This window comes from Urocitellus parryii, chromosome 11, assembly GCF_045843805.1.
Source record: "Urocitellus parryii isolate mUroPar1 chromosome 11, mUroPar1.hap1, whole genome shotgun sequence".
Lineage (NCBI taxonomy): Eukaryota > Metazoa > Chordata > Mammalia > Rodentia > Sciuridae > Urocitellus > Urocitellus parryii.
The window spans coordinates 33,852,035-33,870,665 of NC_135541.1; the positions used below are offsets into that span (position 1 = coordinate 33,852,035).

Here is an 18,631-nt window from a genome sequence, read left to right on the forward strand (position 1 = left end):
CCAAAGCAGCCTGGAATCCCACTTAGGAAACTGGGTCATTTCTCAGTGTTCGACTCTGAGCTCAGTGGGGTTGATTTACTCTGTTTAGGGCTTTGAGGTACTATTTGTTAGCTTTTGTTTTTGTTTTGTTTTGGTTTTGTAGTTTCTCCATCAAGGATCATTTGGGACTCTGAGAAGCATTGGGTGAAATAGCTGTGGATTCTGGAAAAGGATTCCCAGTTCTCCCTCGCTGACCCCATTCATGCCTAATGCCTGTCCCAGTCCTCAGCTCTAAATGAGCAGCCGTGACTTTACACTGTACTTTCAGACACTAAGAAGCACTCAGTTGAGTCCAGTTGCATTTGGTTCAGCTCTTAGTCACATTAATTAAGGACAACAACAACAAAAAAAAAATTAGATGGTTCTATAGTACCTTCAAAACAAGCACATGTTTACCAAAGGTTTGGTTGGATTGATATTTAAGTGACATTGAGAGCCTTCAATAAAATGTGACTGAAGGTTTGTTCTCAATCCTGCTAAAACTTTCAGAATGGTGAGACATCTGGGTTTCAACCTAAGTGTGAGGAGCAGGATTGCAGAAGTGCTCACTGCTTGCTCTGAGAGCTCCTAAAAAGGAGCAACTCCAGTGCAGTGGAATGGGGTGATCACAGGGTTGTAGAGGTTTCCATCTGGATGTTGTGGGGAGATAGGGAGCTGTGCAAGGTGTGAGTGGGAGAGTGTTCTGTGGGTTCATCTGTGAATGGTGTACCACATGGAGTGTTTGACAAATGAAACCAACACTTTGCAGGCTACTACAGTAGGTTTTGTCAGCCTTAGATACTGACAAAATCATCTCTATATTAGGGGCATTTTCATTCGTGTTAAAAGCAAGACCTCATTTCTAAATAATTTAGAATGCTGAGAATCATATCATGAACACATATCAGCCCAATAGTGTTAATAACATTTTTCCATATTTCTGTTCTTTTCTCATTGCATTACATATTTACAGATGATTTTAGTGATTTTTTTCTAATAATTGCATTAAGCTTTTACTTGAATTATACTAATATAACTTGAAATAAAACATTTCCAAAAGCACAGCTCTTGTGTAAACTTGGGGTGTGAGCAATTTGAGGACTAGTTCTCAGATTAAGGGGCAAAAGGGTTGCTTCTCCAGCTCTGAGCAAACCCATGAGAGTTTGCACTCAGTCAGGCGATGGGGTGAGAGAGTAAGAAAGACACTTTATCACGAGGCAGCAGTCCAAGTCTCAAGGGAGCAAGACTAGGGGAAAGTGTGTGAGCGAGGGCCTTTCAGAAGGAAAAACCTCCCTTCTCCAGGAAGGAGAGTGAGTTCGCATATTTCCGCCTCTCTGCTGATGTTTTGATGCTGCTTAACCATTTCTCCATTTTCACTTTATTCTTCTAATAGCACTAACAGTGCCTCCAGGGGATCTTCCTACACTTGAGCTTTGCAGGTTCCAGTTTGCCCCTCCCGCTTCTTTCTCTTGCCAGGGGTCATGGGCAGCCGTGTCTCCCCCATCCCCTCCCGCCATCCACCTGCCTTGCTAAAGGCCTCCATTCCGCTGAGGCATCTTTTCTTTGCACTTGGCATAAGCAATTATTTCTCCTATCACGTCTCTTAATGCTTCCCGAAGAGTTAGCAGATCATTTTTTGCTGATGGATATCACCCTACCCAGAAATGATGGCCTGACTTCCTCAGTCTTGTTAATAATAAAAAAGCATTTTCTCTCCTCCCCCATTCAGGCTATAGTCAGAGCCAGTGTGGGAGCACTTCCCTGCCAAGGTCAGCAGGGGCGGCTGGATCACTGAATCCCTAAGGAGAAGGCACATGGCAGGGCTATCGGAAACTGGATGCACATTTACCCCAGTTGTACCAGCTGCCTCTCTCTTTTTTGTGGGAGATTATATTTGGCTGCTCTGTCTCCAGTGCCCAGTTAACTTCCTTTGAGTAAATAAATTCAAATACAGAGATAGGAATTGGAGAGGTGGAAATATAGTTCCCCTGTGCCCTCAGCTCATGAAATTGATATGATGCTAGTATCTTTGAGGTCATTTGCAGTGTTCTATGTGTGGATTACAAAAAGAAAACTGGGAAGGTATAGGTTAGACACTTAAGTTTTCAGAAGTACATGGAATGGGGTCTGGGCGTTAGCCATCCATAAGCATAAAAGAAGTCAACAATGTGATGTGAGCTGCTTTTGAAAAATTGGCACTCCCTTGGCTATGTTAGGAGAATATGACTACAGATCACAGGGACTGGTGGTCCTTTCTTGTCCACTCTGGTCAGCTCATCCCTGGTGTTTTTTACCCATCCAGATCATTTTTAAAAGACATGACACTGTAAAGGTTGTTCAGAGGCAGATGGCAAAGAGAGCTCTGAACCCATGTATCTATCCCACAATGGTTGCTTTTCCATTCTCTTGGAAAGAAAATTCTGCAGTGACCCAGAGGCATTAGTTCAATCCTATTTTTTAATAATCTGGAAAGAAAAGCTGTGTAACTGTCAGAGTAGAATATTTGCCTTGAATGGTAGTGAGTCTTTCATCATCAGAGTCATTCAAATGAAACATTAGGGATGAGATAGGAAAAAAAATCTTGTCTTAAGATGAATTTTGACTAAATGACCCTGAATGTCCTTTCTCATCCTTAGATGTTACAACTCTGTGTTTTTTCTTGGTGTAGAACTACTCTAGTCAGTATAGTGGTTACTAGCCACATATTGAATTTGAATTAAATAAGAAGTTCAGTTCCTTGGGCACACTAGACATGTTTGAAATGTGCCATACTGACACGTAGCTAATGGTTACCATATTGAACAGCACAGATATAGGACATTTCCTGATTCCAGAAAGTTCTGTGGCACAGAGCTGCCTAGAACATCAGTGGCCCTGAGAACTAAAGAATTATTTCTCTGAAGCCTCAGGACAGGAGAGCTGGTCTGTCAAAGATCAGAAAGCACCACATCCCTCTCCCCTTCTCCCTTTTTGTTCATTAAAAGCTTTGAGTTAAGATGGATAGTCCAGTTCTGCTTCCACCAAAAATTACTAGGAATGACCTTGAGCAACTTACCTTATTTCCTCATCTGCAGAATGGTTCCTTCCAACTCTAATAGTCTAATAAAATATTACAGCATGCTCCTTCCCACTTGGTATCTTTCCAGTAAGAGTTGGTGCCAAGAATATGGCTTTTATCTCACTGTTCAGGTTAGCGTGGCAAAATGGAAAGGTCCCAGAACTTTGAGTCATACTCAAGTTTGTCTGTTTGCCTTAGTTCAGTTGTGTGACCTTGGGCAAGTACTTGATCTCACTGAGTCATAATTGTCTCTGGAAAACAGAACTAATGATACCTCACTTGTGGGTAACCATGGTTTGTATTGAATACTCAAGAAATGCTCCCCAGGGGATAGAGATGTCGATCAATAGTAGAGCACTTGCCTGACATGAGAGGGCCTGGGTTCAATTCCCAGGAAAAATAAAAAATAAAAGGTGGTGAAGGGAAGGAAGGAAGGGAGGGAGAGAGAAAGAAAAAAAAATAAATGTTTCAGGTATGACAGCTGCTGTCATTGAGACATGTATCTTCTATGGAGTCCAAGGAGAGAGCAGTCATTTGTGCCTGGGCTTCATGGAAGGTGGGCAGGAGTTCATTTTGCCATGATGAATGAAGACCAAAAACAAAGGCATGAAAGTGGAAATCTTCAGCACTACTCAGAAAGCTGTGACTGTGTTTTTGTTTGAAAGGGTGCAGGAAAGGGTTAGCAGGAGAAGAAAATTTGGGCCAGATTCCAGGGGGCTTTGAATGCCCAGATAAGAGATTTGGACTTCCATCACAGGGCATTAAAGAATTATTGAAGAGTTCTGTGCAGGAAGAAATGGCATAATTAGAACTCATTAGAAGCATTACCATCAGTTTTTGCCCCTGATAAGAGAACAGCATGTATCAGGTGGCAGGTGGAGGGGAGTATAAAGAGTGGGGCTACAAATACGGACACCTGTCCTGCCTGTGAGCAGGGCTGCAGCCACAGGCACAGAGGTGAACCAATCCTCACAATCAGAGCTGTTGTTTCTAGGAGGCAGCTGGCTTCTTTCTTCTCTCCCCGCTCCCAGAGGTGGGATTGGAAGTCCCTGGGAGGGTTTGCTCCTAGAAGCCCTGGCAGCACCGCAGTCTGTTCTCTGCTGCCATTCTCCTGGTCTCTTTGGAAAGAATGTTCCCCAGGGACCTGTCTGCTCTGGGGAGTTTGTATTCACTCAGAGAATAGGGTGTTACAACAAACCGGGGAAAATCTGCAGCCTGATCTTCTGAAATGATTGGTTTGTTTGTCTCCTCTGCTAGACTAATAGTCCTGCGTGTCAGGGACTGTTGTATTCATCTCTGCACCCTGATGTCTAGCATAAGGCCTAATTACATAGCAATCATGTCAAAGCTGCTGTTTATTGAGCACTTACTGTGTGCCAGGTATGGTGCCTAGAAATCCTACAAGGAAATAGCTCTTTTAGAGAGCTTCTAAACTATGTTATTCAAGTGATGCACCCCAGAAAGATTAAGTGACTCACCCCAAGGTCGCACAACTGGAAAGTGGTCAGGATTTACATTTTTATTTCCTCAAGCCCAAAGCCCTTGCTCTTACTTAACCTCTTCACTCTTTTCTACTATAGAACAGGAACTCAGTTAAAGTACCATAAACAAAAGCTTCTTTGGAGTGTAATGTTTCAAAATAGTTACATGATACTGTAACTAGCATCTGTCAGTGAGATCCACAAGATAAGGGGTGATGAGGATAGGGAGAATGTTCCAGGGTTGTCGAAGGAAGAAAAATCAGTAATGGCCAGCAGTGGCATAGGATGCCACATGAGGTAGTGAGCTTCCTGTCGGTAGCATGTACAAGCTAGATAGCCAGCTGTGTTAAATCCTGCACTGAACTTTTGAGGTCACTTCTTCTAGCACCAAGTTTCTCTGAAGCAGATATCAGGGATAGTAGTGTCAAGAACACCCGTGTGGCCTCTGACATCTTTATCTCCAGTTACTTTGAACTGTGATTATAGACATTAGCAGTTTTGTAAATATAATACCTAGCTCACAAAAACTTCCAGATGCCATGCCACTATTGTAATCCAAAAGGGCCCAACAGATGACCTCACTATTTTGCACATCTGGGTTCTAAGCCAATTGAGAGGCAAGACAAAAGAGTGTGGAATCCCGAGGTCATCTTTATTACTGTTTAAGACCTGGACGTATTACTTGGACCCAGTGGACTTCCTAACACTTTGACAGACTGACTAATCAAGAAGACCAAAAACAAAGGCATGAAAGTGGAAACCTTCAGCACTACTCAGAAAACTGTGACTGTGTTTTTGTTTGAAAGGGTGCAGGAAAGGGTTAGCAGGAGAAGAAAATTTGGGCCAGATTCCAGGGGGCTTTGAATGCCCAGATAAGAGATTTGGACTTCCATCATAAGGCATTAAAGAATTATTGAAAAGTTCTGTGCAGGAAGAAATGGCATAATTAGAACTCACTAGAAACATTACCATCAGTTTTTGCCCCTGATAAAAGAGCAGCATGTATCAGGTGGCAGGTGAAGGGGGTAGTCATAAGTGCTCTGAACCCCACAGGTCTCCCCAAATGAGAACAGAGCCTGCCCCCTTAGAACTTAGAGCCTAGGACAGAGTTTGAGCTTCTGTCTGGCATTGGCTCCCAGATGGGAGGAAGCTCCAGCACCTAAGTACCCCATTATTGAAGACTCCATTCAGAGCAGTTGCTCCAAGTCCCCTGGAGAAGAATGGGTGAGGGGCTGGAAAAAGGCCTAGACTGTTACTCCAGGGCACCCTCCACTTGGAGGGAAACAACAGAAGTGGAAGATGAGTGTCCCCTTGTCAACAGCCCTCAGTATTGTACCTCATTTGCTTGATTATTTCCCTTGCCAGGCTGTGGGGGTCCTTGAAGCAGACACACTCCCAGCACCCATCCCAGGGTCTAGCTCACAGCAGTTGTTCAAGAAAGTGAGAAGTCAATGAACTCTTATTCAATCCAGTGGTTTCCCACAGGAGCACCTTTCAGGAGCTAAGAAGGATGCCTTTTCCTCCCATTTTTTCCTTCCTCACAACCCCAAGATCATGCCTTTATTGTTTCTATTGTCCTCTCCTTTCTCTGCATTATGGTGGGTCGGATAAGGGACCATGCTGTTCTTCCCCCCACCCCCCCAAGCCAAGTCCTGGCTGTGAGCAGGCAGAGGGACCTGTGGGTATTGTGTGGGAAGAGGCAGACCCCAGCCCTGGTCCTGCTCTCCATCTGTGGTGAATGACAAGGCTGCCTGACCCACTTTGTGAAAATCTCTGAGAGCACTAAGTCATTTAAGAAAGTGGAAAGTATTTTGTGGATGTGAAGGGGTGGGACTTGTTGAAACATGTTAGAGGAAATTCATGGCAGTGAACTGCTGAAAGATAGCCAGACCCCCCAGTAGGGTAGCAAAGGAGGACAATGCCTCTGTAGGCATTCACTGGTAGTGATCCATGTGTTTGCTTGTTTGATAAAATTGGAGGGTATGTCCCAATGAGGGATAGATACCAGACTGACCCACAGACACCTGTATAGTTCATCATAATAATATATAAGTTATGATATATGCTATTAAGTTTAATTAAATTCTAGGTATGTTCTAGACATAAAATATTCTTACTTATTTCTACAATAACCCATTAGAGGAGAATTGTCCCCCATTTCTTACAAGTAAAGAAACTGAGACTTATCAGGATCAAATTGCTTGCTCAAGCTCACACAGCTAGTGAGTACTGGAGCCCACCCAAAGTCTGAGCTCATAATCTTGTTGCTGTAGTGTAGAGGGTGGGGGGATTATGGGCAGGCAGGGATGGGCAGTGCTGGGGAGTTTGAAAAGGGCGGAAAATCTTCTGTAAACACTGTCTGTGAAGCCAGGCATTCATAGTCACCTGCCTTTAGGCCACCATTACCCAGAAAGAGAAGTGGCCTCTTTACTCTCAGCTCTTTCTGAGTTCTGGAGCCATATCTCTGATGGCCTAGAAATGCCAATCTTTGTCTTCAAAGATTCTGGATGAATGAAATAAGCAGGATCCTGATGGTCCAAGGCAAGGGGAATTCTCTAGAGCATTGGCTCTAGCATTGGGAACCCTAGGTTCTAGGCCACTGTTTCAGAAGAGCTAACGTGCCAATAATGCTGGCCTCTCTGCAGGGGCTGAAAATTGGCAATATTTTTTAAAATGTTTAGGCCTGAGAAAGGATCTGACATCAGTAGTCATTCCACTGGAATTTAATAAGTGTATGAAGAAACTTGAAAGTTTTAGATACTGGAATGTACTTTTGAATATTGAAGGCGGGAAGATCCTTTTCCTGTCATTTTTGTCCACTCCTATTGGCACAGGGGAATAAAACAACAGCAATTTAAGGGTCCAAATTGAGGAGAAAAACTATGCAGGAATTAGTCTTGGGATAGAATGACCAAGGTGCTGTTCACTTTTGGGATTTGTTACTGCCTTGTGTCTATCTCTGGGGAATCTGTCAAAGTAATTTTCCCTAAGATTCCGTCTCTGTCAGAATCATCTTTTAGGGAAATGGTTTTGGTTGTGTCATTGACTCCAGTGCCAGCTTCTTTTCCCTAGCAGGGTCAGTCCTTAAAATGCTTCCCTCTGTACTTTAGATCTGGGTGCTCAATACTAATGGAAATCAAGTTCATTACTATCCACAGTGCATTTATTGGATAGTAGTAAATGCACAATGCCAGGCCCTTCCCTTAGCTTTGGCCTCATTTGTATTCATGAGAGAGGAAGGTTATTACCAGGCCACCATTCCCTGACCCTACCACCACCTGTCTCACCAACAGCCTCATTTCAGCTCTGTCTTATTCCTGGCCTCGTTAATCCTTGATTTATCCCTCCTCTGCATTTGAGTCACACGCATACATAGCCCTAGCATAGCACATGTTTTGTGACTTTGTGATAATTGGTTTATATGCCTCCTCATCCATTATTCTACTCAACCCATATTTATCAAGCATGTCCTGTGAGATGTCTGTGGCCTCCATTAGACTTGGAGGTCCTCCGGAGCAAAAGACCTTGTCTTGCATTTGCTGTGTCCCCAGAACACAGCACAGCAAGTAACTGGCGCAGGGTAGATCTTCAAGAAATGTTTGCTGAGAGAAGTGATGTCTAGTCCTACAACGTCCTCTTCTCGTTATTCCAACCCCAGACACTGAAGAGTGGGAAACTGTCCCTTAGCTTTTAGCTTAGTAGGGAAACACAGTTATGACTCTAGGTGCTTGACTCTCAGTGATCCATCTTAGTAGAGGAACCAAGCTATAGTTAACCCCAAAGAGCCATTAAGGGCCACATCATCCCTCAAGAGCTGTGGGTGTCCACTCATTTTTTTTTTCAGAAGGTATTAAACACCCAGCAGGAATCAGGCTCTGTGCCGGGAGCTAGAGCCACAGAGATGAATAAGACACATATAATCCATGACCTCAAGGAGATGGTCAGACCAGATAGAGAAGTGGTGAGTTAAGGTTAGAACGGGTTAAGTGCTATGATTCATTGAGCACATTGCTGTGGAGACTTTTAGGAAGAGGCAAGATCAGACAGAGGCGGCTATCAAGAAAAGGTGGTAAACATTTGAGCTGAGCCACCTTAAGAAAAGTAAGAATTGTATTTGAGGAAGAAGATGGAAAAAAAATGTTCCCCATGAGCAAAAGCATAAAGGTGGGAGAGGGGCAAATGACATTCAGATGACTTGCCAGTAATTAGAGTGAGACGAGGGTGACCCTTGTACTGTGGACCCACCACTATAAGATTTCCTTCTCCTGACCACTCCTTCCTCCTGCCTCAAAAATAGTTCTATGCTATAGCCTGAGAGGACAGGAGCAGGAGCACATTATGTGGAGTGAAGCCCTATCCAGGCAGTTGCATGGGTTTCTCGCGCCCCCCCCCCACGACCCCCTGTGGCCTCAAGTGCATACACAGGAAACCTCAATGAAGTGGACCCTCTGCCTCCCAGCCCTGTGCTAGGAAGAAGCAAAACCTATAGCGGCTTCCCAGGCCACCCAGGAGTTTCTAGAAGATGTAGACAATGTAGGCAGCTGCCTCACTCCATCAGCAGGGGGAGGCCAGAGAGGCAGATTAGTCACTCACATCATTTTCTGTTGAGTCAACATCTATTTTTAGGTGTGGAACTCATAAAGGGACCTGGTGTCTCTGTCATAGAAAAGGAGAATGTGCCATGGGTGAGGAGTCTACTCATCCCTCTTCCTCTTTGCTACACCCATTCTCTCCCCTGAAGTTTCCAGAAGCAGTGTCCACTTTGCTTCCTAAGGTTTAGTTCTTAATGGTGAAGGGTTGGTTTTTACATGTGCAATTCCTTTTGCACACTGGCTTGTGTGTGAGCACACACACACTCACACACGCGTGGCCCCACAGTCTTACCAGGTCTTATGAAGTCCGTTATCTAGATTCAATAAAACTCCCAACTGAAAAATGCTAAGGCATATAAGTCTCTTCCTGTCCGACGTTGTCAGATGTGCTCTGAAATGACTGTTTTCATCATCTATTCTGAGCCATAACCGCCCCAGAAATAGCTTTAGCAGGAAAGTGCTTTTGTTAGACTAGCTATAAATTATATTTCAAATGTCTGATGTTGTTTTCTTAAAAAAATAAATAAATAAGTAAATGAAAGTCTAAAATTAATGACTGCTGGGGTTTGCTTTGCTTATGTGTACTGCTACAGATTTGGCTTCTTGCAGATGGAATTTCAGATCTGTTTACACTTCTGTGTTAGCTTTTTGGGGAGGAAAAAAAGCAGTTGAGAGATCTGGGAGGACAAATTTACAAAGTCAAACTTATTATAACCATCAGTGAGGCTCTCTTCCCTCTCTGGCTGCCCTTTCCCTCCCTCCTGCACACTGTGCCCCCATTTTGTTTGTTGTGGTTTTATCTGCCCGATCTCAAAGTTAGGGGCAACTGGTCCTTGCAGATGTGACGACAAGGTCACATATCCAGTTTCGCAAGCAGATGTTCATTCAATCCCATTTCACCAGCGCTTTGTCATTCAGGGAGAGCAGACCTTATGGGAACAGATTGGAGCAACACAAAGGACAGAACATTAAAAAAAAAAAAAAAATCTTACAGAGAACCCGATTGCTTTTATGTTTTCTTGAAGAGAATGGGGGTAGGGAGGGTGGCAGGGAGAGAAATGTGCACAGCAGAATTTCATAGGGTTTTTTTTTTTTTGGTTTATTCAAAGATTATTATGTGTTGGATACAGTAAATCATCTATACACCCACATCCAGGAGGTAAATCTTCAGAACTTCATGCGTGGGTAGTTCTGCATTTAACAGCTGCCATACAGTAGCTATTTTGTTCTGCACTTAGAGACCCTTATCTGTGCATTTGTTTTAAGTTATCGTCAACTCTCCTTTTGTTCCTCTATGGCTGTTCTCCTAATTCTCATTACTATTAAAAGAGTAGCTCCGACTGAACTATTGAGTGGTTTTAACTGGCACCTTGAGCTATACTGCCAGCCGAGGAACTGTCCTCTTGGTCATTTCCTCAGTCTCTCCCTTGAGGTCAAGTGCCTATAATGGATTTAGTCCTCTTGCCTCTCCTAGGTCTCATATGCCCGTCCGAGCTCGGCCTCAATCAGGGATGCTAACCTCTACGTTAGCGGCCTTCCCAAAACCATGACCCAGAAGGAGCTGGAGCAGCTTTTCTCGCAATACGGTCGTATCATCACCTCACGAATCCTGGTTGACCAAGTTACAGGTTAAGTGTTTCTTTGTAATTTCTTTTCTTGCATATCAGTGCCCAACTGTTATCCGTAGGAGCAGGCTAATAGTTGCTTAAAGTAGAGAATGTGGGTCATGAATAGGCACACTTCTGACTTGAAAGATTTCTCATCCATCAATTGCCCAAATTTAAAATGGGCCATATTGGGATGCAGACTTCTCCGTCGTGGGAATTGTTCCAGCAGCCGCTACACTATTTGGCAAAGTTGTAAAAGAGAATTTGGGTATCAGGTTGAGAATGGAGCTGTATGACCTTCAAAGTCTCTTTCAGCCCTCAACCAGTAATGGTTATTTTTGTATGTGAAAACCTGTATGTGTAGCTCTAGCTACAATTCATAGCATTACAGAGTTAAAAGGAACTTTAAACTACCTCATTTTGTACATCAGCAAACAGATCCAAAGTGAGAGCTGACTTCCCACCAGCTAGTCAGGAGCAGATCAGGGTAAGAACCCAGGCTTTGGGGCTCAGGTTCTTTGTCCAGAATAAAGAAAGTCAATCAGCCAGCACCTCTCAGCAAGAAAGGTAAAGTACCTGGGGTTGCATTTTTAATGACAAGGTGTTTTATGCCTACCCCCCACTCTATCTCAATTTAGAAGTCGCCCCCTGAGAGAAGTTTAGCGCGTTTGTCATTTGATTCATGTAACCAACTCTCACTGAAATAGGCTCTGACCCAGACACTGTGCAGAGGGACACTGGGAACCACAGATGAAGGAAAGGCATAGTTCCTTTTAGGACTCCAATGTGACAGGTTCCCACTAGGTGCCGTCCAAGTTGCCCTGTGAGAGCTCAGGAAAGAGTGTACTATGCCTGGTGATGATTGTTGGGAAGGCTCCATTGTAGAGGCAATGTTTGAACAGGTTGGCAGGATGACTTGAGGTTACCTGGCAAAAGGGAGTGATAGAGCATTCTAGATAAAGAGGATGCCATATCCCAAGGCACAGAGTTAAGGAAGAACAACAGCCTGTTCTAGGAATGTCAGGCAGTTCAGGGTAGCTGGTGTGAGGCTCAACAGGGTATTTGGAACCAGATTTCCAAGGACACTGAATGCCAGGAAATCTAGACTTCATCTGCATGCAGCAAGGAGCCAGGGAAGGGTATTTTGTGGGTTTTGTTTCTTGTTCGTTCTGTTTGGGGCAGTGAAGAATAGATACAATGCACAAAGTACAATATTCAAAAGGCATATAAGAGGTTTAGAAAATGTTTTTAAAGGTTGAACTGTAGTCAGAGTTGTCTTTTCATATAGATGACTTAGCCACTGGGTGTGGAGGACTCACTAAAGAACTGGAAACTGGTTGGTAGATGTTCACTTATAGTAACTGGAGGGAGACGAGAAGTGGTAGAGGACCAGAGAGGACAGATGCAAGAAATCCTCTATTCTGTGGATTGGAGGCATGTGTCCAGGGCCATGCTGGTGTATATGAAAGCAGATACATTTCAGTTCAAGGAGTTGGGCTCTGCCAGGCCCCACAGGTGGACTGACACCCCACACAATGTCCATGAGGCCCCACTCATCTCTTCCCAAAGATATTTACCAGTTTGGTTTTTTTCACTTTTTACAAAGACTCTTTCATTTTCCCCAGGAGTGTCTAGAGGGGTGGGATTCATCCGCTTTGATAAGAGGATTGAGGCAGAAGAAGCCATCAAAGGGCTGAATGGTCAGAAGCCCAGCGGTGCTACGGAACCGATTACTGTGAAGTTTGCCAACAACCCCAGCCAGAAGTCCAGCCAGGCCCTGTTGTCCCAGCTGTACCAGTCTCCCAACCGGCGCTACCCAGGCCCACTCCACCACCAGGCTCAGAGGTTCAGGTAGGTATGCCCACAGAGAAGGGAACCCCTGCTGCATGGTACAGAGCTGGGCAAGGGCCAGGGAAGCCCATGACTCTGAAGTATGGGGCAAGGCAAAGAACCTCAGTTTCCACTCCTATAAAATGAGGTGATTAGACCAGATGCTCTTCAAAACCCCTTGCAACTTCCTACAGTGACTGGTTAAACTTGAGATTCTTCAGTAGAAACAAAATTTAACCGAACAAAGTTTGGTTTCAACAAAAGTAGTCACAAGTGACATTTCAGAATCTTAGACTTCAGACTGGGCAGGGGCTTTTCATACTGCCCAGAGGCAGATCCTTGCCTGAGGGGAGTGGCTTGTCCTGTCCTCCTTTCCTAGGGAATTCTGGGTTCTAGGGGAGGAAAATTTTTTAGTGTTAACTTTATCTCTTTAGTCAGCACATTCTGAAGACAAGGAAGAAGATTTCATTCAAGCCTTAGTGTTTTCTTTGGATACCCAACCCCCAGGAAGCTCCTGGTGCTGGGAGCATTCCCCTTCTAGACATTTCTGAAAGACTGGTTTCTCCATGAAGGCAGTGCAACCTTGATCGGCCTCCATTGTGCAAGAAGATAAGCATAGCCTTGACCTAACCATAGTAAATTCTAAATAACTATGTCATTCCACCCACGCCCCAACTCCTCTTTAATGAAAGGGTTTTTCTTCTTGTTAAACTTCACGTGGGAAAAATAGTAGGTCCGTCTATTTAGAATAGTAACAGTCCATCTGGCCACAGAAAAATCAGCCTCTTCAGTTGTCCTCCCATACCCCATGAATCTGAAATGGTTAATGATTTCATGAAGAGTCCAAATCATCTAATTTTTATTTTGTGTGAGAGCGCATGCAGTATTTATGTAAAAAGCCTCTCCAGCAGGCTTCTAATGGTGGAAACTATGGTTACTACTGCCCCATGGTGTGAATAGCTTGTCCCCAAGTAAGGTACTAAACGTGAGGAAGATTATAGCATAATGACAGTTTGCCAGGAGGTGTTTTCAGGCTGTAAATAGTAAGCTATTTTTTTTTTTAAGTCTTAACCCACAAACACTCCCTGCACCCATGTGTGTGGTAAGGAGATTTAATGTAGCTAGGCTAACAGAAAAGATCCATTCTGATCCGTATTATGTGCACATGTATTGTTTGTTGATCTGGAACAGAGACCTTTATTCACAAGTTTAATTACAGCAAAAGGTGAACAATTTAAGAAGCCCCCCACCCCATTCTAACAATTTCACACACAATATAAAATAAAATCCACACAAATGTTCTGAGAGGTGGGGGGAGTGGGATTGATTGAGACCTTGAAAGAAAGGGGGGATTCATTAGACACTTGCTTGAAACTCTAGCATTGACCTGAACATGAATTATTTGCAGTTGGAGGCAGGAAAGGGGGAAACTACCGGTGGATAGACTCCTCAGCAGTGGGGAAAGTTGTTGAGCTTTTCTTCTTTGAAAATGGAGCATTCTTATTAATAGTTCCATTGAGTGATCTTGCCATCTGTGAGGCATTAACCCAAAGACCCTCCTTCTCTTTGCAGGCTGGACAATTTGCTTAATATGGCCTATGGCGTAAAGAGGTAATTAAAACTCCACAGATTGCCAGATGTCCGTGTTGGCACAGACTGGGGCTAGATTTTTTTTTTTTAATTCACTAACTTTACTTTTTTTTTTTAATTCTTCCTTTTTCTTCCACCAGCATGTCAAATTCTTAATTTTAATTTCAGACTTCAGTTGATTTTTATTTCTTTTAGGGCACACAAAACATTTTGTGTGTTTCACTTTTTCTTTCATTTGCAGGTGGGCTTATCCTATGGTTCAGGTGCCACAGCTACCAAGCCCTTGATAATCTGGTCCTCTGAACGGCTTCCCTAAGGGAGAAAGCTCTGACTCTTTGCTGGCTGATTTTGCAAACTTGCAGAGCAACTGTTTTGCATTAGTGATGCCAAGATTCAGTTAAGAGGGCAGATTCCAGCAAATCAAAATTAGAACATTTTGCTTATCAAGACTGGCCATCTTATAATTTTCAGTGGAAAATTTAGATTTTGAACTACTAGCTCTGGCCAAAGCATAAACTAACACACGAATGACTTTCTGACTTCCACCGCCAATTCGGTGTGCATATCAGAGCACATCCTGGGAATGAAGTGTATCTGTGTGCACCTCAACCAGGACTTTCTTTTGTTACAGGTTTTAGCAGTTATTATAAATCCTCCCTCAGTTTTATATGTATGTGGGTTTTTAACTCTCTATTTCTTTCATTTAAAGCCTTTTTGTGGGGTTGGGTACTTAAATAGGGTCAAGGCTTTGGGGACCCTCTGAATGCAATCACAGGGGTGTTCCAGACCCATCTGAAATCTGAATCTTGGGGAGTTGAGTGTGTTATGTCACTGTGTCCATGAGATTCCCATATGTGCTTTTGATAAGCTCCGCTGCACTGCTAGGAACAGAGCATCTTCATCATATTGCTCAGTAGAGCTGCACACTTTAATTCCCCTTCCTCCACTCAAGGGAGAGAGATGTGCTTTTTAATAGTCCACATCATACTCCCCACTCTAGGCAGTTCTTTCACCACTTGGCCATGCATGGTAAGTACCCTGACTGGAAGCTAGTGCACAGTCAGGGGAGTAACTTGACTGCAGACTTCACTATCAGAGCGCCAGCTTCTTGAATCTCAGTCCCAGCTACCAGTGAGGATAACTGTGAATTATCTCCACATGTCTAACACACACTGCCTGCTTCCCAGGCATTTTTCCATCTTTCCTAGCTCTGCCCCATCCCTTTGCTCCTTTCTGATTTTAGCAAGGTAGCACCAAATGCCACAAGAAGAGTAATACCTAATAACACAGGTGAGACCAGGGAAGACACAGCCGCAGCCTATGTGCTGCCTCTTCCTCCAGTGCCCAATTCAGGATGGACACATTAATTGATAACAGCATTTTTCTCTTTCTATTGAACCCAGATTTAGATCTAGAATCCTTCTCACCTAAAGGCTCTGGTAGCCATCAGCAACTAGAATCAAGGTCCTACTTGAAACCTCTTTTCTGGCTCTGGCCTTGGCCTTATGATAAATATTTAGCTATTTTCTACCATATCAATGAAAAGGACTAATTACCTAGTTGGAGGAGAGACCATTGAGAAGACAGTGTTCAGAAATAAAACAAATAGCAGCTAGGCATGGAGATGCACATGTATAATCCCCAGCTATGTGGAAGGCTGAGGTAGGAAGATCTCAAGTTCAAGGCCAGCCTCAGCAACTTAGTGAAAACCTGTCTCAATTTTTCAAAAAATAATAAAAAGGACTGGGGATGTAGCTTAGTGGTAGAGTGCCCCTGGTTTCAATGCCCAGTACCTAATAATTTTAATAATATTATATAAGTATTCAAATGCAGTTAAACTTACTTTTGCCATTCTAAGAATCTGTACCATGATATTTTTTTTCCTTGGCGGGGAGGGGAACGGCATCTTGTTTTTAAGCAAGAAAGAAAATTGACTTAGCAAATAGTAGCAAAAACAATTTCTATTGAGTTGTTATGTTCAGCATATCTTTAGCCACCATTTGATATTATCTAAAGTCTAGTCAGGTACAGAACTATTCATTATGGGCCCTTCCCAAAGCACCAAGAATATTGGCTTATTTTTAAAAAACATTCCTGGTCACACTTTACTCCATGCTTTTCCCAGTTTTTGCTTCCTCCTCTCTCCCAAGTCCACCCCCCCCCCAAAAAAAAAACTCAACCAAATGAAAAGCAAGCTTCTAGTCAGTGTACAGCATCAAAATCCCTGTATACATTTGGTCTGAAACAAAATTTTGAAAAATAATGTTCAGCTGTAGGCACTGGTATCCTAATTGTTTTATCCACTGCATCCATCACAAATCACACATGGGTTTATTTTATCAGACAGTGAGTAGAATATAAAGGGTTATTTTTTTCTTTTAAAGATTACACAAAAACTGAGAAGATTCTAAGACCAATACAAAAGTACTTATAAACAGGGCAAATGGCAATTTTATGCTTTTCTAATGTACAGCAATTCAAGATGTATAAATGCATAAACCACTTGAAATCTTGTTCCAGTGATGCTTAGAAATGAATTCCAGATAATATAACATTAAAAAATGGTACATCTCTATTATTATTACTCAAGTTTTTTGGGAAAAGTCTTTGAATAAATACTAAATGAAACATCAGCCACTCATCTGATTAATAATAAGACATGTCTCTTCATTCTCATGTATCTCCATCCTCAATAATATTAAGAGATCTTTGACAGCCATAAATCAAGGGACTGCAAAGATGGTAGACTTGAATACTTCAAGGGCCATCCCCCATTTCTGCCTAGAAATAACAAAATAAAATTTCCGAAGCACTGACATCAACGAGTTATTCACTTATTCAATCAATAAATATTTATTGAGTGTCTTCTATGTGTCACTGTGTCTATGAGATTCCCTTGTGCGCTCCACTGAATAGATAAATAGAACAATAGAATATAAGCCTTGAAATGGAGTCATTTTCCCAAGAACTCACTATCTATTGCAGGGTTGGGGGAGGTGGGAGGAGACAACGTATGAATATATACTGTGATAGAACTGTGATAGAGACTTGCTCTGGGAGACTTGGGAGTCCCTCATGCCTTTTAGCAATTGACCTAGGCCTTTCTCTTGGCATGTACATGCCTTAGCCTTCTAAGCCATTCCCATTGGAAGAAATGCCACAGATGTTAGTTTTTGCATTTGGTTTTTAAACCCTAAAGACTCTCCTGCAAACACTCACTCAGCCCTTTGCCCCGTGTCTGTGTCTGTGCATCTGTGTGTTTTCCATGGTCAGACTGATGTCTGGACCAGCCCCCCCTTCTGCTTGTCCCCCCAGGTTCTCCCCAATCACCATTGATGGGATGACAAGCCTTGTGGGAATGAACATCCCTGGTCACACAGGAACAGGCTGGTGCATCTTCGTCTACAACCTGTCCCCGGATTCCGACGAGAGCGTCCTCTGGCAGCTTTTTGGCCCCTTCGGCGCAGTGAACAACGTCAAGGTCATCCGTGACTTCAACACCAACAAGTGCAAGGGATTCGGCTTTGTCACCATGACCAACTATGATGAGGCAGCCATGGCCATCGCCAGCCTCAACGGGTATCGCCTGGGAGACAGAGTGTTGCAAGTTTCCTTTAAAACCAACAAAGCCCACAAGTCCTGAATTTCCCATCCTTACTTATTAAAATATATATATAAATATATACGAACAAAACACACGCGCACACACACACATACACAAATGAGAGAGAAACAAACTTTTCAAGGCTTATATTCAACCATGGACTTTATAAGCCAGTGTTGCCTAAGTATTAAAACATTGGATTATCCTGAGGTGTACCAGGAAAGGATTTTATAATGCTTAGAAAAAAAGAAAAAAAAAAAAACAAAAAAATACCTTTGATGCATTGAATGTTCTTTCATAGCTGTCGTTGTTGAATATAATATACATAGATAGCGATGTGCAGGGATTTTTACCCAGCCAGCTAACTTTGCTACCTTCCTTGAAGGTGGGTCTTTTTAAGATGACCATTCGCTCATTTGAAGAAGAAAAACAAAAAACAAAAAAAAATAATAAAAACAATTTTTACAAAGTAATGGGATTCAAAGAAAGAAAAAGATTTTTCTTTTTTGTCAAAATGTTGATCCAATCAGATTGGTAAAAACCCCCACACAAATTAAAGAGGAATAATAAAAATTGCAAAAATGAAAAAAAAAAACTTTTGCAAATTTTTTTATTTTTCCTTTTTTCTTTTATATCATGTGAACTAAAACAGTCTTCTGTTAGGGGATGGGGGAAAGGGGGATACCTGATGACATTAACAATTTAATAACATTAACATTGTTGCCAAAGAGGTGGTCTCTTTGCTGAAAATGGGTTTCAAGAAAAATCTATTTTTATAAAATATAAAGAATTTTTACAAGAGAATCTGGATTTGAGAAAAAAATATTTTGACTGGCTAATTTAGGGGAAAT

The 18,631-nt window shown here is 42.7% G+C and overlaps 1 protein-coding gene across 5 annotated transcripts in view; it reads left to right on the forward strand.

Moving 5' to 3' along the window:
- Elavl4 (ELAV like RNA binding protein 4) overlaps positions 1 to 17,819 on the forward strand; it is an 83,394-nt gene extending 65,575 nt beyond the window's left edge. Inside the window, exons 4-7 of one of the 5 annotated variants that reach the window (XM_077791160.1) lie at positions 10,624 to 10,777; positions 12,382 to 12,607; positions 14,159 to 14,197; positions 17,450 to 17,819. In XM_077791160.1, the coding sequence (XP_077647286.1) occupies positions 10,624 to 10,777; positions 12,382 to 12,607; positions 14,159 to 14,197; positions 17,450 to 17,819 (789 nt within the window). Of the gene's footprint in view, positions 1 to 10,623; positions 10,778 to 12,381; positions 12,608 to 13,316; positions 13,320 to 14,158; positions 14,198 to 17,449 lie in introns of all 5 variants that reach the window. The other 4 variants (XM_026382294.2, XM_026382350.2, XM_077791162.1 and 1 more) reach the window with 4 other exon arrangements.
- Positions 17,820 to 18,631: the final 812 nt, after the last annotated feature.